Source organism: Eucalyptus grandis, chromosome 4 (genome assembly GCF_016545825.1).
Source record: "Eucalyptus grandis isolate ANBG69807.140 chromosome 4, ASM1654582v1, whole genome shotgun sequence".
Taxonomy (NCBI): domain Eukaryota; kingdom Viridiplantae; phylum Streptophyta; class Magnoliopsida; order Myrtales; family Myrtaceae; genus Eucalyptus; species Eucalyptus grandis.
The window spans coordinates 22,737,144-22,757,247 of NC_052615.1; the positions used below are offsets into that span (position 1 = coordinate 22,737,144).

At 35.8% G+C, this 20,104-nt stretch overlaps 1 protein-coding gene and 1 pseudogene across 1 annotated transcript; both read right to left on the reverse strand.

Moving 5' to 3' along the window:
- Positions 1-2,016: 2,016 nt before the first annotated feature.
- Positions 2,017-3,882, reverse strand: LOC104430033 (annotated as a pseudogene).
- Positions 3,883-7,703: 3,821 nt separating this feature from the next.
- Positions 7,704-9,239, reverse strand: LOC104442828 (probable mannitol dehydrogenase). The gene is made up of 5 exons (XM_039310816.1): positions 9,142-9,239; positions 8,922-9,035; positions 8,314-8,827; positions 8,064-8,217; positions 7,704-7,906 (listed from the first exon to the last, which is right to left on the reverse strand). The coding sequence occupies exons 1-5, from the start codon at positions 9,237-9,239 to the stop codon at positions 7,704-7,706; spliced, it is 1,083 nt and encodes a 360-aa protein (XP_039166750.1).
- Positions 9,240-20,104: the final 10,865 nt, after the last annotated feature.

Sequence of the window (20,104 nt, forward strand, 5' to 3'; positions counted from 1 at the left end):
TTTTTCCTTTGTCTTTTCTTCTTCTTCTTCTTCTTCTTCTTCTTCTTCTTCTTCTTCTTCTCGACGTGGCCATTTTCCCTTCTCCGACCTCAACCTCGAGCCTGACCTTAGGCTCCTCATCGCCGTCAATGCATCACCTCCATCTCGGCCTCTTTCTTTGCTCGCTCCTTCTCCACCCTTTAGAACTGCCACCTCCTATCCAACTCCTCCGACACCCTCTGCATTTCCGCTCCCATCGACCAGGAGGTCAAGGCCCCACACTGCCTCGACAAACCACGCCTTCACCTCATTTGTTGTCAAAGCCGACCCTAGTCGGCCTAGAATCAACTCAGATTCGAGCGCACCCAATATTTTCTTGTGAATTTAGCATGATATAATCATATTAGAGAGAGAGAGAGAGAGAGAGAGAGAGAGAGAGAGACGGTATTTTACTTATTATATGATTAACTAATAAGTGAAATTGAAGATAATAAGGATATTTTACTTATTATATGATTAATCGATAAGTGAAATTGAAGATATAAATAAAAGATTAAAGTATTTCTACGCAAGTGTAATATGTCATGTTTTTTATTCATGAATGTGATGTTTTACACCAAAAGAATGAATATTCTTCCGTAAGTTCAACAATGTTTGGAACACTGAAGCTTTATTGAAAGTAACGTACATCCGTATAATTTATCAAAAATAAAATTATTATTCTAATAGAGATGGAATAAAGTGGCCCAAATCGAATTTATTTAGCTAGGTTTCATATGCCTTGGATTTAGGATTTTCGTGTTCTTTTTAGGGGAAAAGAAATCCTATATGGTGATTTATCAAGTTGTAAAGTCAACAATTAGGATCCTGATGTTTAGCAAAAACAAAAAAGACACGAACCATTATGGAAAACATTAGTGAATATAAAATCTACATTTGTGAATCGAAGTCTGCACACTTTAATTGTAACGTGCATTAATTATTCATTCCCCATATTTTAGTTGTACGGTACAATGTAAACCTACTAGTCCAATGGATTTAGGCATGTTCGGTCCTAATAGGTGTATGGATCTAAATCATAAAATGAGTCATTCTAAAAAGGTGACGCGATTCATATTTAAACAAAGTTAATACTTTTTTTCATCCTATTTTTGCTCTTCAGAAAATAAGTCACGTTTTTCAAGTGCAAATATTTCAGGCAATCTCAGGTCAAACATAGTTGATCCGACCCAACGAGTGAATTATTTGAGCAATGTCAAAGATACTAAGATTCGCCTACTAAAATACTTTATTAAGTGAAGCAATGCTCTGTAATTTTTTGTTTAAGTCGATGGCCTTTTAAGCATTGAACCAAATTTTGTCATGAACAAATTTAGAAGATGAATCGCAATATGTCTTAAATGTGGAAATTATTTCCATTCATCGCATTTATAATGCGGCATCATAGAAATTTTATACTTCTTCCATGGCTAATAAGATGGGATATTGTGTAATTTTGAATGTTTCGAATTTTCAATAACGATTCAAATAGAAAAAGATAACGAAACTTACTTTCACGTCAAGTAAAATTGGGTCAAACACAGGTTGTCTCGACCCAACCCAACTCGGAAATTTAGAGGTCATGGCACGTTAACTCAGTTGTTTTGTGCATTGGAAACGGACCACCCCTATCCTATTTTCAAAGCCGGTTTGGGTGGACTATCGGGTTCAAGTTGGTTTTTGTGGCGTCTACTTAAATATAGTTCCCAAAATCTTTGAATTATTTTCAAGCCAATTTGTTTCTAGTTTCCCGAATGAAAAATACGGGACCCTATCATGGGCTCACAATGACGGGCTATCATTTAATTGCCCTAACTATCCTTCAACTCGTATCATCAAATGTGATATTGGATCTTGAAACTTCTTGTCATGCGATCAAATTGTTTAGCTTTTTCTTTTACTGTCACAGAAAGATTGTTGAGGAAGGGTACCGACCTTGAGTGCTTGATGTAACAAAAAGAAACTCATGTGATTACATAAGAAACTCATGTGATTACATAAATTGCATACTTTTTTAAGATAACAACCTCGAACAAGGCTGCTATCAATACAGAGAGTCGACCTTATTCCAAAAGGGACAATGAAGTAATGTCACCATACTAAGTAGAAGCAAAATCTTAGCTGTAAAACATGATTTTGAGATAACAATGTAGGCAAACGCTAATCTTCATCCACGCTCAGCCAAGCAGTAATCCATCAAAATCATCATCAAAAAGGCTTCAATGAATTGGCAATGTCAATGACAAATCGGTACTTAACATCTACTTTTGATAGACGCTCCATGGCAGTGTTCACATATTCCATAGGAATAAGCTCAATATCTGCGACTATGTTGTGCTCCGCTGCAAAATCAATCATCTCTTGCGTCTCTTTTATCCCTCCAATGGCACTTCCTCCCACCATCTTTCTACCTGTCATTGGTCTTATTTGTTACTATTTTTCGCATTCATGAAACTCGAAATTAGTATTCTACTAAAACTAAAATCGTTTCGATTATAAAAACCAATTACGAAGGTAGTTTTCTTTTCCAAAGCACTATAGAACACAAAAGACTTGCTTAGGCTTACCTATGAGGAGTGGAAAAGCAAGTAGCTCTAGTGGCTTCTCCGGTGCACCAACCATGACGAGCTTTCCATTAACTTTCAAGAGACCGATCAAAGGCAAAAGAGCATGTACAGCTGAGATTGTGTCAATGATACCATCCATTGTACCCATTGCAAGCTGCAGTTAATAAAAGATAATAACATAAATCTACATTCAGTTAACCTCATCCCTATACATCATCAAAGAAAATAATATGTTGTGACTATGACTTACTTCCATCTCTTATGTGTTACGGCTAACCAAGAATGCATCAGCTCCCAAACGGTCCTTGGCTTCCTTCTTTTTATTAGGTGAGGTACTGATGACGGTCACTTTGAGACCCATGGCCTTAGCAAACTTTACAGCCATATGCCCGAGCCCACCAAAGCCCAACTACCCCTAAATGCATTCCGGCCTTATCAAGCCCGTAGTACTTCAATGGACTGTAGACAGTGATCCCGCACAGAGGAGAGGAGCACTACCATCGAGAGGCAAGTTGTCGGGGATTTTGATCACGGAGTGCTCGTCTAATACCATGATGTCTGAATAGCCACCATGGGTGTGGTTCCATCGTAGTACTTTGCACCATAGGTCAAGATCATTTCGGGGCAGTAATTCTCAAGATCCTCTTTGCAATTTGCACAAGAGCGACATGATCCAACCATACACCCAACACCCACTTTGTCCCCGACTTTAAATTTTGTCACTTTGGTGCCTACTTCGGTGACCATACCTACAATCTCATGCCTGCATACAGTGGTCAATCTGTGTCATTATTGACTTAAGAATGTATTATTTATCTAAGAGAATCAAAAGGGATGATGTTTTTGAAAACTCATACCCGGGCACTACTGGATAAGAAGTTATTCCCCACTCGTTCTTGATATTATGGAGATCGGAATGGCATATACCACAATACAATACCTTAAAAGTTACATCCTTTTCTCCGGTGGCCCTATAAAACATAAAATCAGTGAATTTGAAAAGAAAGAAAGATGTTCCCCTCCGTTGAATTTTTTGGTGCACCGCCCAAAATAAGAATGGACGAAAAGAAAAGGGAAACCAAAAGACGTTACCTTCTTGAGAACCTAAAGGGAGAGAGATGCCCTGTAGTGTCTCTGGCTGCCCATCCAAAAGCCTTCACTGGATGTTCATTCTCTGTGGACATTGCCATTTCACTGAGCTTGACGAGCACGGCTTAAATCTCAAACTGGAAGAGAACCGGGTTATCTGTGTGTTTTGAGATGCGAAGAGAACGCTGATGAGAGGGGAGGCGAGAAGCGTTGGTACTTATATAGGGCTTGAGAAGGTACTGGAAGCGGTGGTGATGACGCACTTCGTGAGCGAACTGAACCAGGTGGTGTGGTCAGTATACATGTAGGGCTCGAGGAGATACAGGAAGAGGCGGCGATGACGTGCTTAGTGAGCGAATTGAAGCGGACGTTGTGCGTCATCATCTATTCCCGTTTGTTTGACCAGTCAACCGTTGCGCGAAAGTTCTCTCTTTCTGCTCGGGTCTGCTCCGCCTGCTTGCAGCCCAAGAAGATAATATATAAAATCTTGTAGGCCTCCCTTTTTCGCAGTTATTTAAAGCAATTCCCATATCAATTAATTAATGCATGAAAGTTTAACGTAGTCTCTGACGTGCCAAATTCGGCCACGTTATACCCAGAGCCCATTTTTCTTTTTTACTTATTTTAAATATAAAATTCTATACCTTAAAATATTCCAACAAAAGGTAGGAATTCCACAAAATCCAAAAAGATGAATTTTGAAAAATCGATAATTTTTTTAAGAAAATTGCCTAAAAAGTGAATACGGTAATTTTTTTTTTCCAATATTAATGACAATACACCGGACATCGAATGATGGCATATATTAATAATAGCTAAACTCTAGTATTTTATAATAACACTTGGCTAGCAGACCCTGGCTTCTGCACACGCCCCTCTTGATAGAGATTATGGTCCCCGTGTCACCACAAATGTCCCAACCCGCTTCTTGGATCCTAAAAGAGGGTCTTCCGACATTGTTTAGATGTTACACTGTAAATAGCATTGACGTCAACACGTGACGCGACATGCTAATACGCCGTTTCTTAAAAAATAGAGAATTCTGACACGTTGAGACATATTGTATATTAAACATATATGTTTATATTTACATGATAAATTATAATTTTCATGATTATTTTAATCAATTTAATTTAATTCAGATTTAAAAATAAATAAATAATTAAAAGAGCCTAAAATGAATTTGCATTAAAAACATTAATAAATCATTTGTTAATATCATTTATTGTTTCAATTTGAAAATTCAACTGCACATAAATATGCCATGAAACATGGAGAAAAAACAAACTTTGGAGTGAATTGTTTGTTACCGGAAGTGAGAGTCGGAAGAAAAGAGAATACCGAGCTTTTCTTTTTTTTCCCTTTTTATTATTTTTATTATTTTCTATTTTCTTACATATTTAAATTTTGACCATCTATTTATTGAAAATTTTAAAAATCAACCCTATGCATGTTGGAATTTTGAATTCTCATGCTGAAATTCTCGACTCACGTGTCGAAAAATGTCGGAAGAGTTGATTAAGTATCGGGAGAGATAATCAAGCGTTGAATTTTTTGACACATGTTGACCGATTGTCGGAGAGCATCGGAGAGTATCGAACACGTATTGAAATATCTGACACGATAAGAAGACTCCTAAAGAACGAAATCCGACACGCCACCTCGGGATAAAAAAAAAAAAAAAAAAGCAATATGGTGCCCGGTCAAATGGCCCTAACCTTTGAACCGGAAGGAGAATATCATTTCGGAAAACTCTTTTCCGAGCACTAGCTCCCTCCATCCCTCGTCACGTGCGATTCTCTAATTCGTGGTCACGGTAGAATTGGGGAGCTGGATGATGCTCGTAGGCTGCTTAAAATGACGGAAGAAAGTGGTTTAGCTCCTGACGTGGGTAGCTTTTGATTTGTTGGATTCATTGCATGAGAAAGGTATCGAAGCATATCAAGTGATCGGTACATCGTTAGGTGATGGCTATTGCGAATCTGGACAAACTTGAGGGTGCCCGTAGATTGCATGATAAATTTCTCTTGCAGGATTGCAAGCCTAATTCGTTCTCTTACAACGCCTTGATAGGTCGTGTTTCGTTGAAATTTCTCTAACAGCGAAATATCTTTCATTGAAGGTTGTTCTTCCAATTTTTTTTAGAGGGGGCCAAGGTTCCGCACCAACTCCGATTCATATTTAAACCAAGTTAATGCTTTTTTTTCGTCCTATTTTTGCTCTTCAGAAAATAAGTCACGTTTTTCAAGTGCAAATATTACTAGGAAAAATATCTTTGACAAGTGAATAAATTAAACATTTGTGTAATGAACGCGACCTTATGATAGTTTTTAAATAATCGCAAAATTAATATATTACACATAAATTGAAAAAATCTTAGAATGACTATGATTATATAAATTATCGATTGAGGAAAAGAATGTTTAAAAATCATAATTTGGCGAACCACGTAAAACGTATCTTAGAAGGAAAACACTATACTTTTTTTCCTAATAAAGAAAAGATTATACTAATAAAGCTCCGACATTTAGCATGATGGTATCCAATTTTAGCTTCTGTCCAAAAAAGTTGCACTCCTTTGATATTATATAAATTATTATTTTGGGGGATATTACGTATATCTTAACTAACAATATCGAACATTGTATAATTTTAACTACTCCCAATTTTCAAATATGATTATGATGATTCAAGCAAAGTCAAAAAATAAATTTCTTCATTTTCCGGGCTAACTCAGGTCAAACAAGTTGACCCCACCCAATTCGTGAATCATTTGAGCAATTTCAAAGATACAAAGAGTGAACTAATTTATTAAATGATGCAATGCTCTATATGTTTTTGTTTGAGTCAATGTCCTTTTAAGCACCGAACCAAATTTATATAACCGCAGAATTAATATGTGCGATACATCATACTAACAAATTAAACAGAAACTAAAAAGCTAACTCTTAATAAATTCTTCATATTTCAGGTCAAGTCAGGTCAAACATAGTTGAACCAACACAACTAGTAAATTATTTGAGCAATGTCAAAGATACTGAGATTCGTTTACTAACTTAATTTATTAAGTGATGCAATGCTGCATAAATTTTTATTTAGATCAGTGGCCTTTTAAGCGCCCAATCAAAATTTTGTCATGAACAAATCTAGAGAGAAATATTAGTATGCCTGCGATGTTCAAATTCTTTCCATTCATTCATTCATAATACTGAATCATAGAAATTTTATACTTCTTCCATGACTAATAAGATGGGATATTGTGTAACTTTGAATGTTTCAAATTTTCAATAATGATTCAAACAGAAAAAGATTCCCTCCCCCACAAAAAAAAAACAAAAAAAAAAAAAAAGCTTATTTTCACAAAGAGTCAAAGAGTTAAAACAGATTGACTCGACCCAACCCGACTTGAAAATTTAGAGGTCATGACACGTTGACTCCGTTGTTTTGTGGGTTGGAAAAGGACCACCCCTACCCTATTTTCAAAGTGGGTTTGGGTGGATTATCGGGTTTGGGTGGATTTTCGGTTCGGGTTCCTTTTTTCAGGGATCTACTTAAACCTAGTTCCCAGAATCTTTGAATTGTTTTCAAGCCAATGTGCTTCTAGTTTCCAGTAAGAAAGATATGGAACCCTATCATGGGCTAAAAATGACCAACTATTATATAAATACCCTGATTCTCCTTTAAATCGTATTATCAAATGTGATACTGAATCTTGAAACTTCTTGTTATGTGATCCAATTGTTTAGTTTTTTTTCTTTTGAAGTCACAAAAAGATTGTTAAAGAAGGGCATTGGCTTTGAGTGCATGATTTACTTACAACACATAAAGGAACTCTCGTCATTATGTAAATTGCATACTTTCTAAGGATAACAACCTAAAACAAGGCTGCTATCTATACAAAGTAGTCGACATTATTCCAAAGGGGACAAAGAAGTAATATCACCATACTAGGTAGAAGCAAAATCTTAGTTGTAAAACATGATTTTGAGATAACACCATCAGCCAAGTAGTAATCCATCGGGCTCGTCATCAGAAAGGCTTCAATGAATTGGTGATGTCAATGACAAATCGATACTTAATATCTGCTTTCGATAAACGCTCCATGGCAGTGTTCACATAATCCATAGGAATAAGCTCAATATCTGCAACTATGTTGTGCTTCGCTGCAAAATCAATCATCTCTTGCGTCTCTTGTATCCCTCCAATGCAACTTCCTCCCACCATCTTTCTACCTGTCATTGGTCTTATTTGTTACTAATTTTCGCATTCATGAAACTCAGAATGAATCTTCTATTAAAACTAAAATCACTTCATTTATAAACACCAATTATGAAGGTAGTTTTCTTTTCTAAGAAACACTATAAAACACAAAATACTTCTTAGGCTTACCCATGAGGAGTGGAAAAGCAAGTAGCTCAAGCGGCTTCTGTGGTGCCCCAACCATGACGAGCTTTCCATTAATTTTCAAGAGATTGAACAAAGGTAAAAGAGCATGTACAGCTGAGACGGTGTCAATAATGCCATCCATTGTACCCATTGCAAGCTGCAGTAAATAAAAGGTAATAACATAAATCTACATCCAGTTAACGTTATCCCTATACATCATCAGGGAAAATAATATGTTGTGACTATAACTTACTGCCATATCTTCTGTGTTATGGCTAACCAAGAATGCATCAGCTCCCAAATGGTCCATGGCTTCCTTCTTTTTGTTAGGAGAGGTACTGATAATGGTCACTTTGAGGCCCATGGCTTTAGCAAACTTTACAGCCATATGTCCGAGCCCACCAAGCCCAACAATCCCTAAATGCATTCCGGCCTTATTAAGCCCATAGTACTTCAATGGACTGTAAACAGTGATCCCCGCACAAAGGAGAGGAGCACTACCATCAAGAGGCAAGTTGTCAGGGATTTTGATTATGAAGTGTTCATCCGATACCATGATGTCCGAGTAGCCACCATAGGTGGTGGTTCCATCATTGTACTTTGCACCATAGGACAAGATCATCTTGGGGCAGTAATTCTCGAGGTCATCTTTGCAATTTGCACAAGAGCGACATGATCCAACCATACACCCAACACCTACTTTGTCCCCGACTTTGAATTTTGTCACTTTGGTGCCTATTTCGGTGATCACACCTATAATCTCATGCCTGCACACAATGTCCAATCTGTGTTATTATTGGCTCAAAAATGTCTTATTTATCTAAGAGAAACGAAAAGGATGATGTTTTTGAAAACTCATACCCAGGCACAATGGGATAAGAAGTTATTCCCCATTCATTCTTGATACTATGGAGATCGGAATGGCATATACCGCAATATAGCACCTTAAAAGTTACATCATTTTCTCCGGTGGTCCTGTGAAAAGGAAAATCAATGTATATTGAGGAAAAGATGTTCCCCTCTGTTGGACTTTTGGATGCATCACCGAAAATAAAGAATCAACGAAACGAAGGGACATTACCTTCTTGAGAACTTGAATGGAGAGAGATGTCCTGAAGTGTCCCTGGCTGCCCATCCAAAAGCCTTCACTGGATGTTCATTCTCTGGTGACATTGCCATTTCACTAAGCTTGGCAAGCACAGCTTCAAACCAAACTGGAAGAGAATGGCGTAACCTGTGTGTTTTGAGATGTGAAGGTGATGAGAGGGGAGTGAGAGGCGGGGTATATATAGGGCTTGAGAAGATGCAGGAAAAGGCCTTGATGACCCGGAATGGAAATAAAATCCAAAAAAATGAAAAAGAAAGCTAAGCTTCTGGACCTGATAAAAATGTGCCTTCGACGGGTGCTTTCCGGTCAGATTCTGCACTTATTGAGTAAGACCCGAAATGGAAGTAAATCCAAAAATAAGTTTGGATACCCAAAATAAAGAGAAGCTTCTTGACCATAACAAAGTGCCCTTTTAGCTGTTTTTTTTATTGGTCGAAATGACAAATATGCCCTCGATCGTCCGAGTATGGGCTTGTTAACCAAGACACAAAGGAAAATAAAGAGAGGTTCTTGACCAAGATACATGTGCCTTCAAAGTTGTCCGGTTCAATCGCAAAAGGGATCGAAACGGTATTTCTTTCTTTCTCTCTCTTCAGCGACACTTTCTTAAATCTGGTCTCTCTCTCTCTCTCTCCTCTCTCCCTCTCTCTCTCTCTCTCTCTAGTCTTTCCAGCATCGCCGCTCAATCTTTCGCTCTCTTGAATCTCGCCATGCCATCTCGTCTCATCTAATCTTTGTCTTGTGGGTCGCGGCCTATGTTGATTTCTTCCACAGTTGTGTATTACATTGCTATACCAATTAATCAATTGATCATATGTTGCTTCCTAGTTGTATAATTTTGAAATTCCTAATTATAGTTCTGATGCCAAAGTGTGAGGTCCAATTACTTGAAGATCCATTAAACATCCCAGCGAGCCAACCCACTTGCCAAATTTGGGCACTCTAGGTCGGGGCCAATTTTTTAGTTTTGTAACTTACTTTTATATTAAAGTTCCAAAAATGAAAAATATTACTAGAAAAAGTGACGAATTTCACAAAATACAAAAGAATGAATTCGGAAGAACTGATATTTCTCGAAAAATATTGCACAAAATCGAAGTACGATATTTTTTTTTAAATATCAAGACAATGCATCATATATCGAGCACCGATGTATATTAATTATAGTTAAAATATGACATTCCATTGTTATGCTTGGCCGGCCGGTCAAGCCTCTCTTGATAGGATTGCGTCACCACAAATGTCCATCACACTTCTTGGATGATAAGCAAAAAAAATTTCACATTGTTTGCACACTATACGCTGGCTCACGTATGGGATTTCTATAGTCTCCAACAATTTCCATACGTGGGTAACTCTTCTTCTCAGTAGATTCTGACATGGACGCGATTGCTGAAGACTTTTCAGGTCGTTTGGACATGCATACGTCCAATAGGCAGGCTTGAGATATGAAGTCACCTAGCGTGAGATCAAACAACCATCACTTTTGATCCGCAAGAAATTATGGTACACATAATATCAATTCGGAAAACAAGCTCTCCCTCTCTCTCTCTCTCTCTCTCTCTCTCTCTCTCAGTCCCTCGTCACGTGCAATTCATTAATTCGCGGTTATTGTAGGCCTGGGGAGCTGGATAATACTCATAACCTACTTAAAATTATGGAACAAAGTGGTTTAGCTCCTGATGTGGGGATTTATAGCTCTATTATAGATACTCTTTGGAAGAGCTTGAGGATTAAAGCAGCTTTTGATTTATTGGATTCATCATTCTTCGCATGAGAAAGTTATCAAAGCAAATCATTCTTTGCTGATAAGACTTGGACACATTCTTAATTGATGCATATGGACGGCTGGGATTCCTTCATCGTTCTTTTGATGATGTTCTGAAAATGCATGTGCCTTTGTATATACACATCATAAATTTCTCTGCAAATTTTCTAACTTCGTCGACGTGGCAATTCAATTGACTGAAACGGCTGACTCGAAAACCAGAATCCAAACCGGATCTTTGATTGGTCCGAGTTTATAATTGGTAGCCCCTTGTATACAAACCCATTAGTGGAATATAGACTAGTTGGGATAAATATTATTGTTGTAATTATATGGAAATGTTCTTTTTTAATTATCCTAAAATTGGTTTGTCACATAATACGTTCAGTCAAAAAATGAAAAATTTATTTCGTATTTGGATTCGAATTGCAAGATAATATTTAAGGTCCATCAACAAAGTAAAACAGAAAAATATAAAATCTTAAAAAATTCATGGAATGGATTGCTTTGGAAATATATAATAAAAACATTACAATCCCATTCTCAATAGATAAGTTGGCGAAAAAAAAGTCAATTTATCTTTGATTGGATTAAAAAGACTATAGAGGAAAACAGAAATAAGGAAAAATATATAGGAAATATTATTTTTGGTTGAGGAAAAGAGAAAAGGAACAATTTGTACAGAAGAAAGAGAGAACAAAATAAAAAGAAAAGAGCTCCTCCAGCAACTCTATTTAATTATTACAAATCAACCTAGAGGCACAGATTCCAACTTAACACCCCAAGGAGAAACTTTGCTATTTTTGGCATGCTATTTATATATTATTAAGTTGAGAGGTTTTGCCTCTTTCATTGGATACGTTCATCATCTCAAGTACAACTTTGGAAACTGCGGTTGGGACTCGACTTCACCAAACAATACGGGTTTCATAAACTCATCATTGATATGGACAAAGTATTACTGAACTTGTTAATCAAAAGACTAGAATTGACAACACTGGCCCTATTATATTCAAAGATCTTAGAAAATTGTTGAGTTCTTACTTTGAATTTAATGTGCAACATAATTTTTAGGAAGAAAATTATCTTACCAATTGATTTGTCAATCTTGTGATAGAGAAGCGATAGGATACTATGTTCTACTCACAATCTCCCACAAAGTCATTTCATAATTTGTTAGGTTGTAAAATAGGGGTATTTGGAGATCATTTGTATTTTCTTTTCTTTTGTATACCAAAAAAAAAAAAGGAAAATTCCAAGTGAGAGTCCGAAGTGGCCTCAATATCTCAAATAAGGGCATAAAGTAAACCTTGTCTCAAATATAGGCTTCAAGTGCCATCATTTTTACAAATAAAAGTGAAAATGGACTTTGTTTCGATAAGCAGCCTAAAGTGGCATGTCAATCTTAAATGAGGACCCGACCTCACTGGTAGATCAATGGCATTTCTCGTCCTTTTACATTTTCTTAGTTTCTTTCCCATTTTCTCTTTTCTTTTTATAAAAAGACAAACTAAAAAAGACTAGAACTTAAAAAGAAAAAAAGAAAAACAAAGGCACAATGAGCCCTCTCACCTGTCTTTTTCTTTTTCATTTTCAGTTTTAGTCTTCTTTTTTCTTCGGTTTTTTTAAAGAAAAATAGAAAAATGAAAAAATGAAAGAAAATAAGAAAATGGAATAGGAAGAAAATTCTCTTGGCCAATCAGTGAGGTCACATCCTTTTTTTTAGACTAACATGATCACTTTAGGCCATTATTTGAAAAATTGTCCACACTTTGAGTCTTTATTTAAGAAAATGAAGGTACTTCAAATCATTATTTGAGACAGCATTCACTTCTGACCCTTATTTGAGAAATTAAGGGCACTTCGAGCTCATATTTTAAATTTTCCCAAAACTGAATGGCCAACCACAAAGGAATTCGTGGTTCATGGAGATGAGCTTGGAAGTTTCTTTCTTGGTACACCATTTTAGCTTTTTTAAAGATTTGGGCTGGCCTAAAAGAAGACATAGCCCAATTTGGCTTTTAAGGCTAGTTTGAACAATGAGTAACTGCAAGTGTAGAAGGAATTTAATTCTAGGAGTTGCCCATAGCTAGGGGTGTAAACAAGTCGGTCAAGTCGGATTTTCATGATATTCGACCCAAAACCCTATAGGGAAGCAATTGGCCTGACTTGACCCACTCAAGACTCGAATATCATATCACCCAGGAGAATCGGGCCAACGCTTAGGATTTCATCCTCATCATGCTTGGGCAAAGAGGGAGAAGGGGAGAGAGGGAGATCGGGCTATGCTCTTGGGGTCAAAAAGCCCGCAGCGGCTAACCCAACCCCAACCCTAAAAATAAAAACATCTAAAAATCCCTAACAGAAGAAGACTAGGCTAGGCCCAGCCTCAAAATACCCTAAATTTTAGGATCAGGCCAAGTCGAGTCCCCTTGGGCTGACGTGGGCTTTTTGACACCTCTACCCATAGCCACTTACCACATGGTCACACTTTCTAGTGGGTATCTCCATTCAATCTTATCAACGTAAAGCATTGTGAGATAAATGATAATTATATAACAAAAATACTCTCCCCAATATTAAGCATAGTCATAATTCAAATACGAGTGGACTTGTAATGCATCAATCATCTACGTAGAATTTTTAACTCAAGTATCATGGTCTCATCACATGTGTAGAGTTTATATTTGTATCATGTAGCTGAATTTCAAAACAATTTGTTTGGCGAGCATATTACTGTGTTTTTAACTTTTGCAAGAGGGTAGGCTTGAAAGGAAGTCAAGATGAATTTTAATGGTTGAGACTCAAATCAACGTAATCACTCATATGTTGAGTTATGATTTTTACAAATTGATGAACAAGGAAAGGAGAGGGGGGGAGAATGAAGGGATCAATTTTGAAATTTTGAAATGTGAGGAAATGAAATGAAATTTCAAAATTTTGCCAATGATCTTTACCCCTTTTAAGTTCCTTCTTGTCTCACAACAAAGCAAAGAAAATTGTCCAAAAATTCTAAATTTCTTTTTTTTTTTTTCCAATTCAAACCTTGATATTTTAATTGTGCCAGTCAAATCATAAATCTTCTCATTTTGCCAATTAAGTCCATTTAACTAATTTTGGTCAGAAATTGTTGATATAGATATTGGTCATTTTCTATGACACAATCGGCGCTAATATAAACAATTTTTTTAACATTTTTATTTTTATTTTTTTGCTTTTTCCTTTTTTTTTTTTTTTTTAATTTTTTTTTTCCTTCCTTCTTGCATCTCTAGCCGATTGTGGGGTCTCGACAATGGCCAATGACCAAGCCTAGCAAGGCTCAACCTCACCTAGCTATGGCAAGGTTGAGCCTCACCAAGGCTGGGCAAAGCTCTCCCTGGCTAGTGACTGGCACGGGTGAGCTTTACCAAAGGCTGGTGAGGACCTCACTGGCCCTCACCTTTGGTCAATTGCCAAGGCTCAACGACTGATTAAAGGAGGGAGAAGGGAAGAAAAAAAAAATTGCAAAAATATTAAAATGTTGTGAAATATTGTCTATGTTAATAATTATCATGCCATATAAGACGGCCAATATTTACGTTAGTAATTTCCAACCAAACTTAGTTTAATGGACTTAATTGTCAAAAAGTAAAAATGTTAGAACTCAATTGGTATAATTAAAAGATTTAGTAGTGAATTAACAAAAGTAAAATAGATTTTATGATTATTTTGATAATTTTTCTAACAAAGCATAACTCTTAAGTTTGAAGAGTGATCCTAACCATTATGGGCTAAAGGTTATATAATGGGTTACATGATAGGTAATGACTTTTGTAAAAGAGATGGTGAAGAATTGTCCGTCTTGAGAATCTCAGTATACGTCATGTCATAAATAAAGTACTGACCATTTTATGCGTTGAAAATGAAGTAAGTTCTTGTTTGGTAACAGCAAAATAGTGAGTGTTGATTAACATTGATTTCTTGCAAAACTTGGTATGGTGAATATGATTAGTAGGTTTTAGGCTTTTAGCAGTGTAACTAGCAAGGTTTTCCATCGTATAAATTAAGTAAACCCATCCTTACTTAGCAAATTAAGTGAATCGTTTGACTTTATAAATTATTTTAACTCAATGATTATGAAAAGCGTTTAATTTTATTAAGTGATGAAAATGTTAATTGTCAAGTCTTATTGAAACTATCGAACAGGAGCATAAGCTTTCATATCTCGCACATGATTTGCACGTATGCTATGCACGCCATTCTTAGCCTTTAGCAACAACAATGATGAGATCAACGTGGAAAAAACATTTCACCAACAATGAATATATTCTAATTTATTGATAATTCAATTCTTAATATCTGAGATTCCACATATCTTATATTTAAACATGTGAAATATGCACAATTTTCTTAAAATTCTAGAAGTTAGGGAAGCGGCCGGAAGAAAATTTTCTAATATGTTATTTGAAATTGTAATTCTTAATACATTGTATGCTAACACTACAAATCAGGTTTAGATATAATAATCAAACTGTACTATTCTCACTTTCACTGTGCACTTGCTTTGCTCTATGTTGCTACAAGGAGGGACACCAGCTTTCCTTGCATGTAATTTTATATCTCTGAACAGAGGACAAGAAACCTCTTGATATGTATATATACACATGCATGTCCTTAAACTTCACATCACAACATTGCCATTTTAGCTCGTCATTCTCAAAATGGAACCAGAACACAGGAAGAGGTTGAAGGAGAGATACAACTTGAAAAATCTTGAGGAATTCCTTGGCTTTGCGGATGAGGCATGCCTCAATATTGGAAGCATTTTGAGGGAGCAAGGTCATGAATTTGGACAAAAATGGTTCAAAAGATTGACATTGCATGTGTGCTTTTTTAATAAGCTTATGTTTGGGGTGCTTTTTGTTTTGTCTAATGTTTATCTATGCCCTAAGTAGCATCGACATTGATATGCGACATGCGACATGACACGACATGCCGACACGTCGTTTTTCAAAAAATAGAGAATTTCGACACATTGTATATTAAATATATATTTTTATATATACATAATAAATTATCATTTTTATTATTATTTCGATCAAATTAATTTGAATCAAATTCATAAATAAATAAATAAATAATTAAAAAAAAAAAGCCTAGAATGAATATACACTAAAAATATTAATCCGCCATTTATTAATATCAATCATTATTTCAATTTGACAAATTCAACTCTATTTCAATGATTCATAAAACTTGAAGAAAAATAAGCGATCCATATTTTGGACTCGCATGTTTAATATGTTGGAAAAGGAGTAAAAAACTTAATAGATTAATTATGTATCACAGGAAGTGGGAGTCAAAAGAGAAAAGAATATTAGGTTTTTCTTATTTTTCCATTTATTATTTTTATTATTGTGTTTTATTTTTTCACCTATATATATTTATTGAATTTATTTTTTTAAAATTGATCTCGATATCGAAATCACATGTCAGAAACTCGTATGTCAGAATTTCAACTCAAGTATCAGAGAGTATCGAGAAAGTTGACCAGGTGTCGGATTTTCCAACACATATTGACCGAGTGTCGAAGAGTGTCTGTGAGTGTCTAAGAGTGTCGGACACATGTCGAAATGTCCAACACAACACAAAGGTTCTTGGAGAGTGTCGGTGCTTCATAGTCTATGCCATAGGCTAATTGTTTTTTTTTATTTTGCAGGTTTGGTTGCATAGTAAATGTAAAAGGAAGGATCCATTGTGGGCTTAATGTTTTATAGATGCGATGGACAAAGTTAATTATTTATTATTGACGTGGTCTTGTCAGCCAGTGATTTTTTTTCAAGTCTTTGAAATTAGATCCAGCGATCCATGTGTGTCCAGCGGATGTTCTTGCGAAAGTTTAAACTTCGTGTAAACAGATTGCGATGAATGTCAAGTGTATGTCTCGACGCACACCTCCCGTGTTGGAGGTGCTTCAAAAACGAAACTTAAAATATGTGGATGAGTGACAACATCAAATATACATATCAAGAGAAACACAATGATAATATAAGAAATTAGATATTTTAACAAGAAGAGAGAGAGATTAGGATTCGACCTTTTGATTTATGCTCTAATACTGCACGCTGGAAAGTTATTTTCCGGCATAAGTTTGACTATAAGGAAATGAGCTCATTATACATGGCCAAACGCAAATTTTAACCGTATAACATAAGTTTTTCTTTATATCTCTAGCAAGATAAAGTCCAAGCAGCTTATTTCAAGTTAAGGAAATTAAAATAAATTAGATCAAGAATTGAGGAAATATTTGCTGATTCTACTTCTCAGTGTCGCCATTGTATGTACCGGCATTTAAGCTCCCTGCATCACCATTTCGATGCTGAAGGCTTCTTTGCCTCGGGAAAATAGGTCTGGTTTTACTAAGGTTCCATCATTTAGAAAGAATTCGCATACCCGTCGGACCCTGGATTGCTTTGAATTGCAAAGGTTAATCAATTGAGTCCTGATTCTACCCTGTCAGAATGGGTTCTAGGTTATTCCATTACTTTTATTCATAGTTGTTCATTACTTTGTTTGGATGAATTTTGGTGATGGAATAATTAAGTCATAATTCATTGAACGGTTGTCTGATTAACCATCTATTTTTGTAAGGAACTTATAAGAAATTCATTGACTTGTACTGCTTCCACTATTACTGTTGGGTTTGCTGTTGGGCTTGCTTCTATTGGACTTGAGTTGGCTAAGGTAATGCTACGAACAGCTCAAGGCGGAGTGAAAATACGAGGTACCTTATTGCTTAGTCTAGCTTTTACGAAAGCTTTAACAATTTAACAATTGATTGTAACCTTAGCCCTTTAATTTGCAAACCTTTGTGTAATATGACATATAAATACATATTTTTTTCTTAGTTCTCTTATGGCCAAGGCTTGCTCCTTGCTACTTTTGATTCTATCAATATTTCTCTCCCACAATTACTTATTCGTTGGGACACTAAACCCTTGAGAAGGACGGATTTGAGGATAGGGAGCTAGCATACTGATTTGCTGATTTTTGTTTTTCTTTTTTTCTTTTTTTTTTTATAGAAAGTGTTACAACAAACAAAGCATTGCTCAATTGAAATAAAACTTGGTCCCTAATTCTAATCAATACTATTCTTATTAGTTTTAGGAATTTCCCATTGAAAAAAAGTCCACTTCTAAATCAATAAGCTTGCTTGCTTTCTTGTGTATATTCTCAACCAAGAATTTGTCTTTATGATGAATGTAAATGCCAAAATCCACATTGTCAATCTCCATGTTCTTAGAGAAATATGCGTTGTGAATTTAGTAGACATTGTGCAATGCTTTTCTCTGTCAAGGTTAGTTCATGTTCTCTTTGGGAAAATGTTTAAAAAATCTTAAACCTATTACATTTTGTCAATTTAGTCTTAAACTTTTTAATTTTGCCAATCAAATCATAAATATTTTTACTTCTTACCAATTGAGTCCATCCGGCTAATTTTGATTGGAAATCATTGAACATGAATGTCGGCGATGTCACATATGCATATGCAAACGTGAACAATTTTTAATAATATTTTTTTGAAATTTTTTATTCTTTTTTCTCTTTTTTATTTTTCTCTTTTTTGCTTATTTTTCTTCCTTTTGCCAGTGACTAGCCATCGGCCATGCCGGCTAACTGGCCTCGCCCAATCTGGCTTAGGCAAGGCCAACCATTGTTGCGCCTAGGGGAGGGCCGTCCTCACCTAGCCTAGGCAAGGTCAACCCGTGGCCGCAAAAGGAAGAAGCAAAAATAAAAGAAAGAAAAAAAAAGAAAAAAAATCAGAAAAAATTGCTTTATCCACGTCGGCACCGGCCTACATGCCTCACCATAGGCTAAATGGACTCAATTAGCAAGAAGTGAAAAGATTTATGACTCGATTAACAAAATTGAAAAGTTTAGGATTGAATTAACAAAAGTGCAAATAGGCTTAGAACTTTTTAGATAATTTTCCCTGTTCTCTTTTCTATTTGTAAAATGCGTAGCAAACTTAGTACCAATGACTCTACTATTAGCACAAGTTGAACTCAGTTCTTTATATATATTATTGTTATGACCAATGTGGAAACTACATTGAAATTAAAATTGAGAAGAATAAAAAGATAAACAAATTTGCATGGAAAACCCTTATAGGGAAAACCATGGGTTATGAAAATTTAAGAATTACAAAATGTGGCAAGAAAAAAAACTTAAAACTCTTTCTATCTCAATTTTTTCTTAAACCTATTAACTTGTGAAAAACAATATTTATATCACTACAATCCAAGCCCTCTGCTACTATAACTAAACCTCCTTTTTGTTTCTCAATTCGGGTACCAACAAGTCTCAATTCAGATATCAAAACTCAATACGAATGCCCAAACCAAAAATTCAAGACATATTCAACATTTATGGAATGGGGTACACCGGAATAAACTGGTGTGGAAGGGTTGTCAAGATCAACTCTATCATGACTTCATATGCCTCCTAAAGAGTAGAGTTTTCATATTGCTGTCGGCCTGTAATGTATAAATATCTTGACTAAGCTCTCGTCTTTCCTTTTTTTCTACTTGATAATGATTTAGGATTCTTTTTGGCTTCTTGAATCATGCAAAATAGTTGAACTTTCTTATTAATGTAATGGATCAAAGCCTCGATTACTATGCTTCAGTACGGGTCACTTTGAGCCAGTTATCATAAGACAAGTTTTTCTTGTTGGGGCCTAAAACAAGCTTGAGGTTGTCTTTAATCTCCAGAGTCCCCGTGTTGTTCCGAACCTAAGGATCTGGAAAGGTATCTCTAATGCAATTTTGTGTCTGCTGTTTCTCTAATATTTTGTAATTTCTTTCAGTGATAACCGGGTTTTCTCCTGATTGATTTTTGCAAATGCTTATATTGCACATTGAGAATGCGCTCTGTTTTGTCGAAAAGCAAAGTTAATTGTTGTCATTTCTCTCTCTTGCTTATTGCAGTGAATAAACTGCTCTGAAATGGGTTCGCTGGAAGCTCATTTGAATATCTTCTGCGCCTTCAATCAGGTGGTGTTCAAATGCCTGCATTGTGACTCTAGAAGTCAAGCTGCCTTGTATTTCCTTTCAGTTAAGATAATTGAGAAGGCAGAGTTCGATCATAATAGGTACTAGCAAAGGACTTCTAACAGTCACAATGTTC

Bases quoted from the DNA above. Each gene is read 5' to 3' on its own strand.
- LOC104442828 (XM_039310816.1), bottom strand. From the start codon at position 9,239: ATGGCAATGTCACCAGAGAATGAACATCCAGTGAAGGCTTTTGGATGG. The intron at 8,218-8,313 runs GTAAGTTATAGT...TATTTACTGCAG, and splicing joins ATAACACAGAAGATATGGCA to CTTGCAATGGGTACAATGGA. The intron at 7,907-8,063 runs GTAAGCCTAAGA...GACCAATGACAG, and splicing joins TGCTTTTCCACTCCTCATGG to GTAGAAAGATGGTGGGAGGA.